The following is a 15,304-nucleotide window of genomic DNA, read 5'->3' on the forward strand; positions in this document are numbered from 1 at the left end:
CATGACAGAACAGGTAAAATGCACGCTAATACATTACTAATTTTTAATGAGACTATAGCAGGACATTAGTTGACATAGAAGATAGTGTTCATTATCATGTGAGTTTACATTAAATATTAACTATGGGTTCCCAGGAAAAGAAAAAATGTAGAGGCAGTTTCAAATTTGAAAATGCAGACTTCACACCAAAAAGCCCATTTCTGCTTTTTTTTTTAAAAAAAAATATTCAGGTTAACAAAAACAATTTCATTCATGAACTGGTATAACCTGAGACAAGTGGCCCAGCAAATTTGTTAGGCTCTGTAAAGTGAGGCTCTATAAACTGATTTTAGACATATTACATCATCTGTTAAATAGCATTATGTCATCTCAAGACTCATCCCTGAAGCAGTCAAAACCCTTAAGCTGTGATTTGTCACTTTCATTTAAGTTTTAGGCCAGGATGATAAAATATTCCTTAAACATATACAATAGTAAGTGAAAAAAAATTGGAAGGTATTACACCAGAACATCAATTTCATTACTTTTCAATGTAGGAGGTAAACATTGTGTTAGGATTCCCTCACCCTCTAAAATACACCATGTACTTTTGCTCAAGTGACAGATGGCCTTTACCTGTTCTACATGATAATCTGAACTGGCTGAATGAAAGTACTTAAAAGCAGAAAACGTACTTTTCACAAGGATACTATTTGGCAATATCAAGAAGTGGTCCTTGCCCAGACACCAGAACGCATTTGTCATGGTAACGTTTGAACATCCGTAAAGGACTATGAGACATCACAACTTGGTCTTGTGAAATCTGTTTGGGATACAATAAGAATTTGGTATTGCTTTCAAATCATCTTTGTCTTTGCTACTTTTAATGTATTTCAGTCTGTTAACCAAAAGTCACTACAGAAAATATGCCTCCACACCTCTGCTACAATCATCATTAAATTAGTTCCCAAATTTCCTAGCCAGAATACTGTATGATACATGGTGGAAAAAGCCTTCTGAGTCTTAGCTTACAAATGCACACAGCAAGACTCCATTTTAGCGTACAGAATTCCTGTATTCAGCATGGGCACAAATCATATTTTTCCCTCCTGGGTCTGCACAATCATAAAATTGAGACACCATTAATAGACTGAACATGGAATCTCTGGACTCAGAAATGCCTTATTTCTAACCCTGGATCTGTCACTAGATTGCTGTGTGGGCCATGCTACGTCACTACACTCCTCTCTGTCTTAGTTTCAATATCCTGTCCTTGAGTAAGTGAATTTCTAAATATATGATCTGTAATATTTTAGGATATTATTTTATTCGTAAATATATATTGCCCATGGCACCTATTGAAATGAGGATCACTACAGAGTGAAAAAAACTTTAAACATTGATCTTAGCAGGATTCAAACACCCAGCCCTTGACTCACAACACGCACTTTAACCCCATGGCAAGCAGTGCCCACTCCTTCTTGTATCATATACCAGGACAGAAGTGTTTCACATTCAAGAGAGAGGAAGGAGCTAGGAGCAAGTTATCATCTTGGATGTTGATGTCCCTGCGGGAGATCAGTTTGCATGAGCAGAATTTCATGCCAGCAGGAGACAGAGCTACTAGTGTGGAACTCTTAGGCAGATAATTACTACCAAAATAGTAACATACCCTTTGATATTGAGAAATACCATTAGTAGTAGTTAGTAATAATAATACTTTGCACTTCTATAGTTCCTTCCAACCAAAGATTTCAAAAGGCTTTACAAAATATTTGATTTTCTCTTATGCAAAAAAGAAAACCAGAAGATTGTTAACTGAACGCTGAAATGCATTTAATGCAAGATCCTCCCCCCGTTACATTTCCTCTAACAAAATTTTGAAACCTTTAAAAGAAGTTTACGTTACTCACAGGCACTCCCAAAATATGAGACAACTGATCAGCTTTCTTCTGGCGAAGGCAGTTTCCTGCATTGGTGACAAATACTACAGGCACCAAGAACTGTCCCTGAGAATTAACTAGCTTTTGAAAGGCTTTTTGTGCCGCAGGAATTGGAGTCTTTCCTCGTACCAGTACCCCATCAATGTCGAAGAGAAAGCCAAAGGTAGGTACGCTGGGCTGTAACAAGAAAAAATATGTAATTATTTCCATCACTGCACACATTCAATAAAGCTTAGATACAAACCAAGAAAAGCTGTGAGACCACCTGGAGTTCTGTGAATGGGTCATCTCATTCCATGCACCAGGTGCAACACAGATAAAACCAGACACTGCAACATGTCTTATGGTTATGGGAACACAACTGCCAAAGTTAGGGGTGCAAAAATTTTTCCCTATCCCAAGCCCCTTTTTACTGCCCAAATAACTGTGACCTCCCTAGGGATTCTTACAAATAAGAATAAGTTTCAAAATATTTCAGAACATTGACCCAAATTCAGCAAAACTGGTACAAGGAGATGTAAAGTACACACTTCAGAGTCAGTTAGTTTTTTGTGCCAGGGAGAGAGATGTTCTCTGTAGAGTGGTGATGGAAGCTGTGTTTTTTCCCTGATCTGAATATTTATCAGAATTTTGTACGTGTGTCTAATGAGAAGACTGGTGCTTTCCATTACCAACAAAACATAATACAAAGCAAATGTGGTTATCATGGTGGGTGGGCTGTGACTGCAAGCGCAGCAGAGTATTCATTTTACACAACACTTAGATATTAAGTTTTCCCTTGTGATGTTCGATACACCCGGTTTCCAGGCACATTAAACTATAGTAGGGGTTCTCAAACTTCATTGCACTGCGACCCCCTTCTGGCAACAAAAATGACTACATGGCCCCAGAAGCGGGGACCAAAGCCTAAGCCTCACCGCCTCGGGGGGAGGGATAGCTCAGTGGTTTGAGCATTGGCCTGCTAAACCCAGGGTTGTGAGTTCAATCCTTGAGGGGGCAATTTAGGGACCTGGGGCAAAAATTGGGGATTGGTCCTGCTTCAAGCAGGGGGTTGGACTAGATGACCTCCTGAGGTTCCTTCCAACCCTAACCTTCTATGATTCTATGATTCAGCCCCAGGCAGGGGGACTTGTAACCTAAGCCCCCTCACCCAGGCCTGAAGCCCTAGGGCTCTGGCTTTGGCCCCGGGCCCCAGCAAGTCTAAACCAGCCCTCGTGACCCCATTAAAACAGGGTTGGGACCCACTTTGGGGTCTTGACCCAGTTTGAGAACCACTGAACTATAGCTTAACAGGGCTCCTCCTTCTCACACCCCACTCCAGCAAGTGCTCTCCTTCCTGAATGCAAGAAATACTGTATTATAGGAGGAACTAGTAGTGTAGTCTATTAAGGTTGCCCAACACTTCTCATTACAAGACCCTACTTTCCATTGTTAATAACTTTGCCAGCCTTTAACCATTTGGGCTGAAGTTTCCCATGCTGGGTGTCTGCTGCAGACAGAAGCTTTTGGAAAATTTCACACAAAACGATTCAGCCATTGCAAGGAGGAGGCTGGAGAAAAATATGTTTTATTCATGTTAAAAACGTTCTGAAGACTCTCTCTTTGAGCAACTCTAGCACCTTCCTGCTTTCGAGTAGGGACTTGAAATTTGGCAGGGGGTGGCCGTTGTATCAGGGATGAGCCTTTTGCTGTCTCTTTGAAAATGTGTCCAAATTTGGCAAAGTTACAAGCTTTTGAAAAACTGTAGTTCACACATGCTCAGATTTTAGCAGCTAAAATCTGAAAAGTGTCCTCCCTGAGCATGCTCCGTCCCCTCATAGCGCCTGTGTATGAGACGACTGCATATCCATCATCCCCACACAGTGATGGAGCATTCTCCCTCCAGCCCAGGACTATAGGGATAAAGCCAGACTTCCTCTGAAATGGCTGCTTGGGGCTGGGCATAGGAACTGAGAGCAGGGAGACTGTCTCATCCTGTGCTCTCACTGACACCCAGAAAGCATCTGATTCAAATGCAAAGGGGAAAGAAGCCAGATTAGAGGGAAGGGAAAAGAGTAGATTGGGACTGAAACAAATACTCCTGAGTCTCTAGATTCCTCTGCTGTCAGTAAATCTGGGTGAAATCCATGACTAAGTGTGTATCTCATCACATTCTAGTGCATATGCGTTATGATCATATAATTAAAGACTATCATACTATTGGATGTAGCAAAGGAGGCCGTTATCTGTAGGATCCTTTCCTTATCTGTTGTAGAAATTGGAAGATATGTCATGAATGAGGCAGGGGATTGCAGGAAGAGAAAGGATGGTCTCATGGCTAAGGCAGCTGAATGTTGTATAGCAGAGGCAGGTCTAGAATCCAGTTCTCCAAGACAAGTCACATAAATCAAATTTTTCTACAGGTGGTCACTAATGGCATTCCTCATTTTTTAGATGCCCAAACTTGCTATCTTGGGTCTGATCTACAGAAGTGATGCACACTCACAGCTGAAGTCAACAGGAGTGTGCTCTGAACATATGAAGTACTATATAAATACCAAGTACCGAAAAATCAGGTCCTAGGCATCTGAAAATTGAGCAAACAAAATTAGTGGAAACTTTTTACATTCATCTCTGTGCTTCAATTCTTCATCTGTAAAATGGGGATAAGACCACACACCCCCTTCTTCTCACATGGGTGTTGTGAAAATAAATTCATTCACATTTCTGAAGCACTCAGATACTGTAGTGATAAGCAGCACAGAATAGCCCATGAGAAGGTAAAGCAAAGTGTGAATATCATACAGTAAATAAGGCATAGGGCCACACACTGAATAATGAAGATATTCAATATTTTGAACACCTGCTCTTTAAATGAGCAATGTCCATCCTCTGCACAGAACGAGGACGGAGCTTATAATGTAATTACAAGACAATCAACATGCACATGCAAGAAGGCATTTCCTAACTTTTGAGGGTTTGACTTTAAAAAATGTTCTTTTAACATAGGGTGGGTTTTGGTTTGGGGTTTTTTTTCTTTTGTTAATTGTATTTAACTAGGCATGAGCTGTTTATTTTAAAAAAAAAAAAACACAAAAGATTTTCTTGTTGTTAAGAATTCATACCTCTCCACCCAGAGACAATCACTACAATACCATGCTCTCTTCCCTTGGGCTTCTGACCCACAATTTGGGAAATGCTGCCCTAGATAACCACATCTGTTGAGATCCTATTACAAAACTTTCTGATTCTCCTACGGTCATCTTTTTAAATGGGAATGTTAAATTCTAGAACTAATATTGGCATAGCACATTGCAGTGCTGTTCTTGACATGAATTCTGCATTTGTTGTATTTGATATAAATTTCAGTACATAATTCCTTGATCTAAAAAGAAAATGGTTTCAGGTGTTAAGGTGAAAGTCTAGGAGCAGCTTACGTGAACACAGTTACACGCATTTTTAAGAAGTCATGAAGCCTTACTAAATAACTAATATACTGTAGTTTGATAAATGTCGTATTTCTTAATAGGCTGTTCTTTATCTTTTCTGGTGAATGGCAATCTTAATACTGAAAGCTAAGGTGTTAGAATCCTTTCAGTTATGAACTATATTTTTTTCAATTATGTAAGATTAATTATGAAACCTTTGCTTCATCTCAATATGCACTCTATCTCCTGTGACAGGGTCGGGCCAGATGGCTACAGGAGCGTAACAGAAGACAGATATATTAGCCCCAGGCTCAGTAGGTCCCTTTTCCCTGGGTAAGGTAACGGGGAAGGTTCCAGAACAATCAGGAACCTTCTGGAGACAATTAAGACAGGCTGATTAGAACACCTGCAGCCAATCAAGAAGCTGCTAGAATCAATTAAGGCAGGCTAATCAGGGCAGCTGGGTTTTAAAAAGGAGCTCACTTCAGTTTGTGGTGCGTGTGAGGAGCTGGGAGCAAGAGGCACTAGGAGCTGAGAGTGAGAACGCGGACTGTTGGAGGACTGAGGTGTACAAGCATTATCAGACGCCAGCAGGAAGGTCCTATGGTGAGGATAAAGAAGGTGTTGGGAGGAGGCCATGGGGAAGTAGCCCAGGGAGTTGTAGCTGTCGCACAGCTGTTCCAGGAGGCACTCTAGACAGCTGCATTTCACAGGGTCCTGGGCTGGAACCCGGAGTAGAGGGCGGGCCCGGGTTCCCCCCAAATCCTCCCAACTCCTGGTCAGACACAGGAGGAGTCGACCTGGGCTGTGAATTCAGAAAAATGGCCAAGCTGAAGGCTGCCGTGAAGCTCCAAGGCAAGCAAATCCACCAATAAGCGCAAGACCCACCAAGGTAGAGCAGGAACTTTGTCACACTCCCTAAAGCCAATTTTACTCTTTTGGAGGGGAGACAGCTGTTAAGTAATTTACAAAAAGAAGAATTTAGGTCAACCAGCAGATCTTCCCTTAATGGATTACTGGCGAAGCACAGGTACAAGGAAGTCCCAAAATCATCTACACATTAGCCTTTAACATCACTGTTGAGAGATTCATTGAATAAGACTCTGATTTGGATTCTAGAAGACTTAAGTAACACTATTAGCTGTGGTTTGAAGAATCCATTTCATTCTGTTAGACAAAGAATGCAGAGAACCAAGAAGTTTCAAGCATGTTTAATAGCACCTTGCATAGAACCACAAACTCGTGATTTTTTAAAAAATTCATCTGCCTTGGCCACTTTATCATCACCAATATTGCATCTCTGCCAGCTGAAAGGACTACAGCAATGCAATACTGATTTTCAGAATCTGGGAAATGAAGGAAAAACAAAGGGAAAATATATCACAGCTCTTTCACCCCATCTCAAGTGAATGCACCTATACCCTTTACTCTTAAAGGTGAACACCCAGAAGCAGAAGTGAGAATTGTAAACCAAGCGATATGGGATCCAAGGGATAGTGCATCCAGAAGACTTTTTGGTTCAGGTTCCATTCTCTCAGAACTGAAAGGGAGAAAAGCTGATGGTGTCTGTGGCAAGAACAGAAAAAAAAATGGTGTGTGAAAGGACAAACAGATGTAGGCTGGGAATAGATAAGCTTTCTGAGGCAAGGACTGTCTCTCTGTTATTACTCCGGGGAGAATTTTGCGCCACTGCACACATGCAGAATTCATGTCCAGCGCAGATTTCCCCGCCACAGAAAATACATTCTGCCTGAGAAGTGCTGAAGTTCTGCCTTTCACCCACCAGAGACTGCTGTGGCACCAGAACAACCAGCAGCCGGATGCGTTCATCACAGCACCCTGCCACCAAGCCAGGTCAGGATAGACAGAGTGGGGCACATGGGACTGCTAGGAGGTCATGGACTGGGGTTCAGAAGGGTAGTCGGGGGACAGACTGGAGCACGGGCTCAGGAGCTAGTGGGGTGACAGCACTGAGTCAGGGACTGAATGGGAAGGGTGTTGCAGGACCACATGGAGACAGGGGCAGATGTTCCTGATTGAATGGGAGAGGCTGAGGGTCAGCCAGGGTCTGCATGGGGGAGGTTTCCCAACTCCCTAACACTCCCTCTTCCACTCCTCAAAAAAAAACTTATTCCATACTTCTGCCACCTACACCCAACAACCCTCCAGCTTCACTCCCAGGCTCCTTCCCTCTCCCTCAGCTCCTCTGTTACCCTGACTCCCCCAAGCCTGCACACTGCTTTTGTGGGGTGTGGGAAATACGTTTCTGTATTGTAGTTTAAATGAATTACTCAAAGTTCTGTATTAATAAGCCTAGTAAGGAATCTATTTGTCGAAAAACATTTCCTGAATGTTTTTTTTTTTTGGGTCTGTGTTGTTACAGACATACTTGCTGACAGGTATTTTGAAATAAATTACCAAAATAATTGAAACTGGTGTGACTATATTGTGCTATTTTGACAAATAAAATATGCAGAATTTTAAAATATTGCGCACAGAATTTTTAATTTTTTGGCACAGAATTCCCTCAGGAGTATGGATATGTTTTTGTAATGTGCCTAGCACAATGAAAGCATGACCCATGACTAGGACTCCTACGCATAACTAATAAAGATACAATTATTTACCCTCTGATGATGGAACAGGATAACTGCTTCCAAATTCCACCACAATTAATGATCTCATTTCTGGCTAAGGACATTCAGAATGAGAGAAATGAGAGGACCTCCTCTGCAAAAGCATTTCTTTTCAGCAAACCTCTAGGGGTGTTTCAACTCCAAAGTGATAAAGTCATAGGAGATAAGAGACTCCAGGTCTTATGAGAGGGGCAGATAATATGCCTCTGGCTCAGGATCCTTTTCCTGCTCAAAGTCTATGGCGTCTCTCTGAGGAGAAAGCCCTTTTCTTCCTGCAGCAGAAATCTAGGAAGGGGTCCAGAGAAGATGAAGTGGCCATCCATTCCCTAAAGAGCTCGAGGTGTTTGGAGAGCTTGACTGGCTAAGTGTGGAAGAGCAACAAAAGCTTATGGGGCTTTCCCAGAGGGACATTACAATAGATGAATGAATTGCTGAGAGACACTGTAAGCAAGAGAGCAACCAACTTCCATTCTGACCACTTCAGTTGCACAGAGCACCTTGAATGTTGTCTGATCCTCTGCAAACAGCGTGGGGAGAAATGTCCACAGACCTACCCATGCAGTCAGGAGTCCCATGCTAGATCAGTCTTCCTTGACTAAAAGAAGCCTAGTAAGTACGTCAAGGTATGGTACGGCAGTTTTCATCAAGTCCTAGAAACCTATACATTCTCTAACAGGGGAAGGAAGAACTGGGTTGTTTTCTGAAGAAAATTGGAAGACAATGACTTTAGAGTTGAAGCATAACAGCACCCACTCCCTAATTCGTGGTGGGCTGATCCTGGATCAGAAGTCAAAACCTGAGAGACACGCAAAGGTGGAGGGATGAGGTCAACTCCCACAGATGGATAGAAAACTAGCCTACCTGCGGACCCTCCTAGTCTACATACACTGTTGTCTTTTCCTCTTAGAAATTATGGGTTTCCCTCACCTTCCTCTGAGCATCTGGAATTGGCCACTGGTCAAGACAGAATACTGTCCAGTATGGACTGGAATTTTCAAACTGATGAGGGCAGCAGTCCATCTAGTTCAGCATATTATCTCCTACAGTTGACCATAACACAGGCTTGAGAGGAAGGCACAAGAAACTCCATAATAGACAGTTATGAAATGCCCATAGGGGAAATGTCTTCCTAATCCATGTCATTGGTTGAGTTAAGCAGGAGAGTTCATCTCTCATTTTTTATTTTATCTAAACTAACCATGCACGTTAACTGAGTACAAGTCCATGGGGCCGGACGTGCTGCATCCGAGAGTGCTAAAGAAGTTGGCGGATGTGATTCAAGAGCCATTGGCCATTATCTCTGAAAACTCATGGCGATCGGGGGAGGTCCCGGATGACTGGAAAAAGGCTAATGCAGTGCCCACCTTTAAAAAAGGGAAGGAGGATGATCCAGGGAACTACAGGCCAGTCAGCCTCACCTCAGTCCCTGGAAAAATCATGGAGCAGGTCCTCAAGGAATCCATTTTGAAGCATTAGAGGAGAGGAAAGTGATCAGGAACAGTCCGCATGGATTCACCAAGGGCAAGTCGCCTGACTAATCTAATTGCCTTTTATGATGAGATAACTGGCTCTGTGGATGAGGGGAAAGCAGTGGACATGTTATTCTTTGACTTTAGCAAAGCTTTCGATACGGTCTCCCACAGTATTCTTGCCAGCAAGTTAAAGAAGTATGGGCTGGATGAATGGACTATAAGGTGGACAGAAAGCTGGCTAGATCGTCAGGTTCAATGGGTAGTGATCAATGGCTCCATGTCTAGTTGGCAGCCGGTATCAAGTGGAGTGCCCCAAGGGTCGGTCCTGGGGCTGGTTTTGTTCAATATCTTCATTAATGATCTGGAGGATGGCGTGGACTGCACTCTCAGCAAGTTTGCAGATGACACTAAACTGGGAGGAGTGGTAGATACACTGGAGGGTAGGGATAGAATACAGAGGGATCTAGACAAATTAGAGGATTGGGCCAAAAGAAATCTGATGAGGTTCAACAAGGACAAGTGCAGAGTCCTGCACTTATGATGGAAGAATCCCATGCACCGCTACTGACTAGGGACCGAACGGCTAGGCAGCAGTCCTGCAGAAAAGGACCTAGGGGTTACAGTGGACGAGAAGCTGGATATGAGTCAGTGTGCCCTTGTTGCCAAGGAGGCTAACGGCATTTTGGGCTGTACAGTAGGAGCATTGCCAGCAGATCGAGGGATGTGATTGTTCCCCTCTATTCGGCACTGGTGAGGCCTCATCTGGAGCACTGTGTCCAGTTTTGGGCCCCACACTAAAAGAAGGATGTGGAAAAATTGTAAAGAGTCCAGCAGAGGGCAACAAAAATGGTTAGGGGAGTGGAACACATGACTTATGAGGAGAGGCTGAGGGAATTGGGATTGTTTAGTCTGCAGAAGAGAAGAATGAGGGGGGATTTGATAGCTGCTTTCAACTACCTGAAAGGGGGTTCCAAAGAGGATGGATTTAGACAGTTCTCAGTGGTAGCAGATGACAGAACAAGGAGCAATGGTCTCAAGTTGTAGTGGGGGAGGTTTAGGTTGGATATTAGGAAATATCCACCACTAGGAGGGTGGTGAAGCACTGGAATGTGTTACCTAGAGAGATGGTGGAATCTCCTTCCTTTGAGCTTTTTAAGGTCAGGCTTGACAACACCCTGGCTGGGATGATTTAATTGGGGATTGGTCCTGCTTCGAGCAGGGGACGGGACTAGATGACCTTCCGAGGTCCCTTCCAACTCTGATATTCTATGATTCTATGTTCTCATTAGCCATGTAAGTATCTAATCCCTTTTTGAATCCAGTTAAGCACTTGGCACTACACTTACACAGTACCAAATATTACAATCAGTGGTTTAGTTTTCATTAGATTGCACAGTACGTGCCGCTGTATGCTCACTTATGTAACAGGGCATTTTGTACATGTGTGAGGGCCCTCTTTCACTCCTGTAGTAGCAGCACTTCTCAGTGTTCCACCTACACTCCCCATGGGGCCTTGAGGATGATATTTCACAGCTGTGTTACCATATATCTGGGAGGGCTTGGAAATGTGCAGGACTAGGGTCTCTCCATGAATGTTGTGCACGATGGGACACCATTGGTTTAAAAAAAAAAAAAAAGCCTTAAAAAGGAGCTTCTGTGGCAGCCTTATATCCCAACCCCAAGAGCTAAAAGATGAGGATTAGGGCCTTCAAGAATATGGACCTTGAATGGCAAAAAGATTTCTGGTTCAATTTAAGGGGAAACCAAAAGCGTGTTTTAGTTTTTATATTGCCTGAATCAGTTTAATCATATACATGATATTAACTCTTAAACCTACCCGTCCCCCAGTATAGGATAATGGAAAAAAGCTGCTTAGGAGATCATTTAGGGTTAATAATCCAGAAAGCAAGGAAGAACCCTAAGTAGCTGAGATACAAGGTAGCTCAGGATTCAGGACTCTTGCACAGAGTGAAGTCCTAACCTGCTCCACCTCACAGCTACCAGGAATCTCTCTCAATCTCCATGCTACTTACCCTCCCTTTGCTACCATTAACTCACACAATCAATCTGAAACAGGCAACTGGAAAGAGGACATCAGGAGTTAGGAAAGCAGCTAAAGTAGAGGACAAAGGATGTCAATGCAGGCAAAAGTAGATGGGGAAGGATGAGAAGCAGAGGATAAACATTGTCAACATTGTGAAATTTAATGAAGATTGGGGTATTCCTCACTGCTCTAAGCAGTAAGGTTTGTGGAGGAGAATTTCTTGACGTGTTTGTATTTAAATTCTTAACCTTAACACTATTTTGTATGGAAAAAATGCTTATTCTTTCATTGATGTGTAAGAAAGGTATACACTTTAAAGCTTCTGCACAACCAGAGAACAAATCCATACATACTGGAAGATGTACTCCGTTTGTCAAAAAGAAAAGGAGTACTTGTGGCACCTTAGAGACTAACAAATTTATTTGAGCATAAGCTTTCGTGAGCTACAGCTCACTTCATCGGATGCATTCAGTGGAAAATACAGTGGGGAGATTTATATACACAGAGAACATGAAACAATGGGTGTTACCATACACACTGTAAGGAGAGTGATCACTTAAGATGAGCTATTACCAGCAGGAGAGCGGGGGGGGGGGAGAGAACCTTTTGTAGTGATAATCAAGGTGGGCCATTTCCAGCAGTTGACAAGGAACATCTGAGGAACGGGGGCGGGGGGGGGCGATAAACATGGGGAAATAGTTTTACTTTGTGTAATGACCCATCCACTCCCAGTCTCTATTCAAGCCTAAGTTAATTGTATCCAGTTTGCAAATTAATTCCAATTCAGCAGTCTCTTGTTGGAGTCTGTTTTTGAAGTTTTTTTGTTGAAGAATTGTCATTTTTAGGTCTCTAATCGCGTGACCAGAGAGATTGAAGTGTTCTCCGACTGGTTTATGAATGTTATAATTCTTGACATCTGATTTGTGTCCATTTATTCTTTTACGTAGAGACGGTCCAGTTTGACCAATGTACATGGCAGAGGGGCATTGCTGGCACATGATGGCATATATCACATTGGTGGATGTGCAGGTGAACGAGCCTCTGATAGTGTGGCTGATGTGATTAGGCCTTATGATGGTGTCCCCTGTTTGTCAAGTAGATTATTCTTTCAGCAGCCAAGATAAAAAACTCTTCAGATTGGCTGGATGAAATTACAAGATTTCCAGAGCCTCAAGAGTAAATTTTTTTCAATAATCAGGAAAAAGAAACTGACAGGCTGAAGCTAGGTCATGCTACTTACACTCTCCACAAGGCTCAATACACTGTATCATCTTGCAATAACCACCTTCTATTTGTACAGGCAGGCAGAAGAGTATGGGGGAGGCTTAGGCTGCTGTAATATATTGGCATCTCCAAAGTGTTGCCTTCTCTTCCTCTTGAATTTTCTCCCAAGACATACTATTTCCCCAAAATGATACCAGGTGTGAGGATTCTTTAGTTAACTTCTAAATTATTTTGAAATAATGAAAGTTGAAGCAGTTGCTCCTGCAGGGAACGGGGACCTCTTGCCCAACACCTCATCCTACCAGTCCTAAATTGCCCCTAAACATCATCCCACACCTAGTCTGAATGATTATACAACAGGCCTACTCCCAGACTATCCTACATATTGAAATGAAGGTAAGTGAAGGAATTCCTTGTCACAGCACAGGCAAGAATTGTTAAGCTAAGTGCAAGCACAGAGTTTGTTTAAAAAAAAAAAAAAAAAGCTGCTGAAACCACAAGCACCTCTCTTTTTGCATGACCCAAAGATCAACTCTCCATAATTTCAAAACCTACTTTGTTGTATCAAATTGAAAGTTAATTCAGATCCAGAACTGGATTAACTTTCACAAGGGCTGCAAACAGCTAGCAACAGAATTCTGGAGATTTTGTGGATTTAGGTTCTCTCTGTAGATTTTGCTGTAATCACCAGACTCTAAAGAAAATGAAGTACAGTCCTCTGGGTTTGCACAAACTGATTCCCTGCTGTCAAAAACTAACAGCCTTAGAGGGAAAAAATGCCCACTTTAATTTCAGTATACTGATAACTGCAACATTTCACAAAGCAAATGCCAATATTTGATTTAAAAACTGGTTTGGCAAAAGCACCCTGCTTGAGTAATTACTTCCTTAATTACAAGAAACACCACTTAGACTGTAAATTAGTACTTTTCAAAGTGCATATTCTCCAGGATCATACAAGTAGACTTCCTCAAAGCACTTTAATATGCTTTAACTTGCAGGGGGGTTTTTGGCAAATCAATCACCGTACAAGTGTTGGCGTGAGATAAAGATAGTAATGTTGCAATCTTTAATACATCAACATGTCAAACATTTTACAAGTGAAATCATTGACAAGTGTGCCTACAGAACAAGATTAAAAAGGGAAAGGGAAGAATGGGGAAGATCAGTTTTAAAGCAAAGAATTATTTATTTATTCAAAGTTAGATTTTGCTGTTTAAGCAGCCTGCTGCTAAATACACAGAAAGAGCATATATAAAAGTACTGAATATTCAAGACTGTAAAACTATAAAATGTATGAGTTTAATTTCTTCTTTACAAAACACAAGAACTCTCTCCTGACAATGTCCACTTCATCAAGCAGTGCTATGAGAACAAGGAGGGGAAATGCAGACTATGATACTCAAACAGCATGAGAAAATGTAAGTACAATTCTTAGTTTCTTCCTTTTGTTTGCAAGATCAAGTGAACGATGCAAAAACAGACTGCACTGTCGTAAGACTGGCACACAGAAGCCTGCTTTATTAGCAAATCCTTAATCTATTCATTAGATTGGTTGCCAAACCTCATGATAGATTTTTAGGAAGCTTTAGATAATCACTGGTTTATGACAGGTAGAACTATAGCAGCTCATCAGTGGATGAAAATGGCTATTCCTTCAGGCTATTCCTTCAGTAGGGAAGACTCACCGACTGTGGCAACTGACAAGGGAAAAGAAAATTATATTTTTGACTTAAGGAACACACTTAAAATAAATTAGGCTCAAGACTTTAAAAGTGAATTATATTGCAGCTGAAGCACTGATCTTCTCTGAGTAAGCTGATGACAACAGGAGCACAGTTGACTAAGCACAACCTACTTAATGTTATGGTTACCGGAGGAGTTGATTTGAGCCATTTTATACAGCATTTAAAAACCAGTGTTTCCTCTGAAGACTCAAATTAGCTGCTGGAGTTGGTAACACCGATGGTTCAATCTGTAACACACTTCTTTCTTAATCCCAGTTCTGCTCCAAAACATTGAAGATTAGACTGAAAAGTTTTTTGGCTGAAGGCTGCTTCTGGCTACATACCCAAATATAGCTTATCTTCATGCCTTCCTCAGCTCATTAACTAATAAATTCCAACAAGTGTACAGTATGGTCCTGACAACTCATTTAAAGATTGAAATTTCAAAGAGGCACCAGTTTATTTTGCTTTGTTTTGAGGGGCCTCTAAAGCAGGGATTCTCACAACAAAATTTTTGGTGGCCTCAGAGTGCAGCCACCAACTCGTGCTGGTGGCTCTGCTGACAATTTTTCCTAAAATTCTTAATTAACTTTGGAAAAACAAATAAATATGCATATATACATGTCCAAATCATTGTAATTTATTTATGTAGGGTTTTTTCAGACTCAGTAATAAAAATAATGTACAGTGGTCTCTATTCTTTACTGGACCTAAACAGAATAGAAACACAAATAGGGTGCTTTGCATGTTCTTGTTTTTTTGTTGTTGTGTCTTTTGCTTTTTTGGTTGCTTTTTAAAAAAAAAAAAAAAGAAGAAGTGCTAGATAGTAAGTCTGCTGCTGTGAAGAGAGATATTCACCAGCTGCCTATACC

The 15,304-nt window shown here is 41.7% G+C and overlaps 1 protein-coding gene across 1 annotated transcript in view; it reads right to left on the reverse strand.

Annotated features, from left to right (window-relative positions):
- LOC141990664 (haloacid dehalogenase-like hydrolase domain-containing 5) overlaps positions 1–15,304 on the reverse strand; it is a 35,987-nt gene that overhangs the window by 16,706 nt on the left and 3,977 nt on the right. Inside the window, exons 2-3 of the mRNA XM_074958129.1 lie at positions 1,893–2,099; positions 690–802 (exon numbers count right to left, since the gene is read on the reverse strand). Of these exons, the coding sequence (XP_074814230.1) occupies positions 690–802; positions 1,893–2,099 (320 nt within the window). The remainder of the gene's footprint in view (positions 1–689; positions 803–1,892; positions 2,100–15,304) is intronic.

The sequence above is a fragment of the Natator depressus genome, chromosome 7 (assembly GCF_965152275.1).
Source record: "Natator depressus isolate rNatDep1 chromosome 7, rNatDep2.hap1, whole genome shotgun sequence".
Taxonomy (NCBI): Eukaryota; Metazoa; Chordata; order Testudines; family Cheloniidae; genus Natator; species Natator depressus.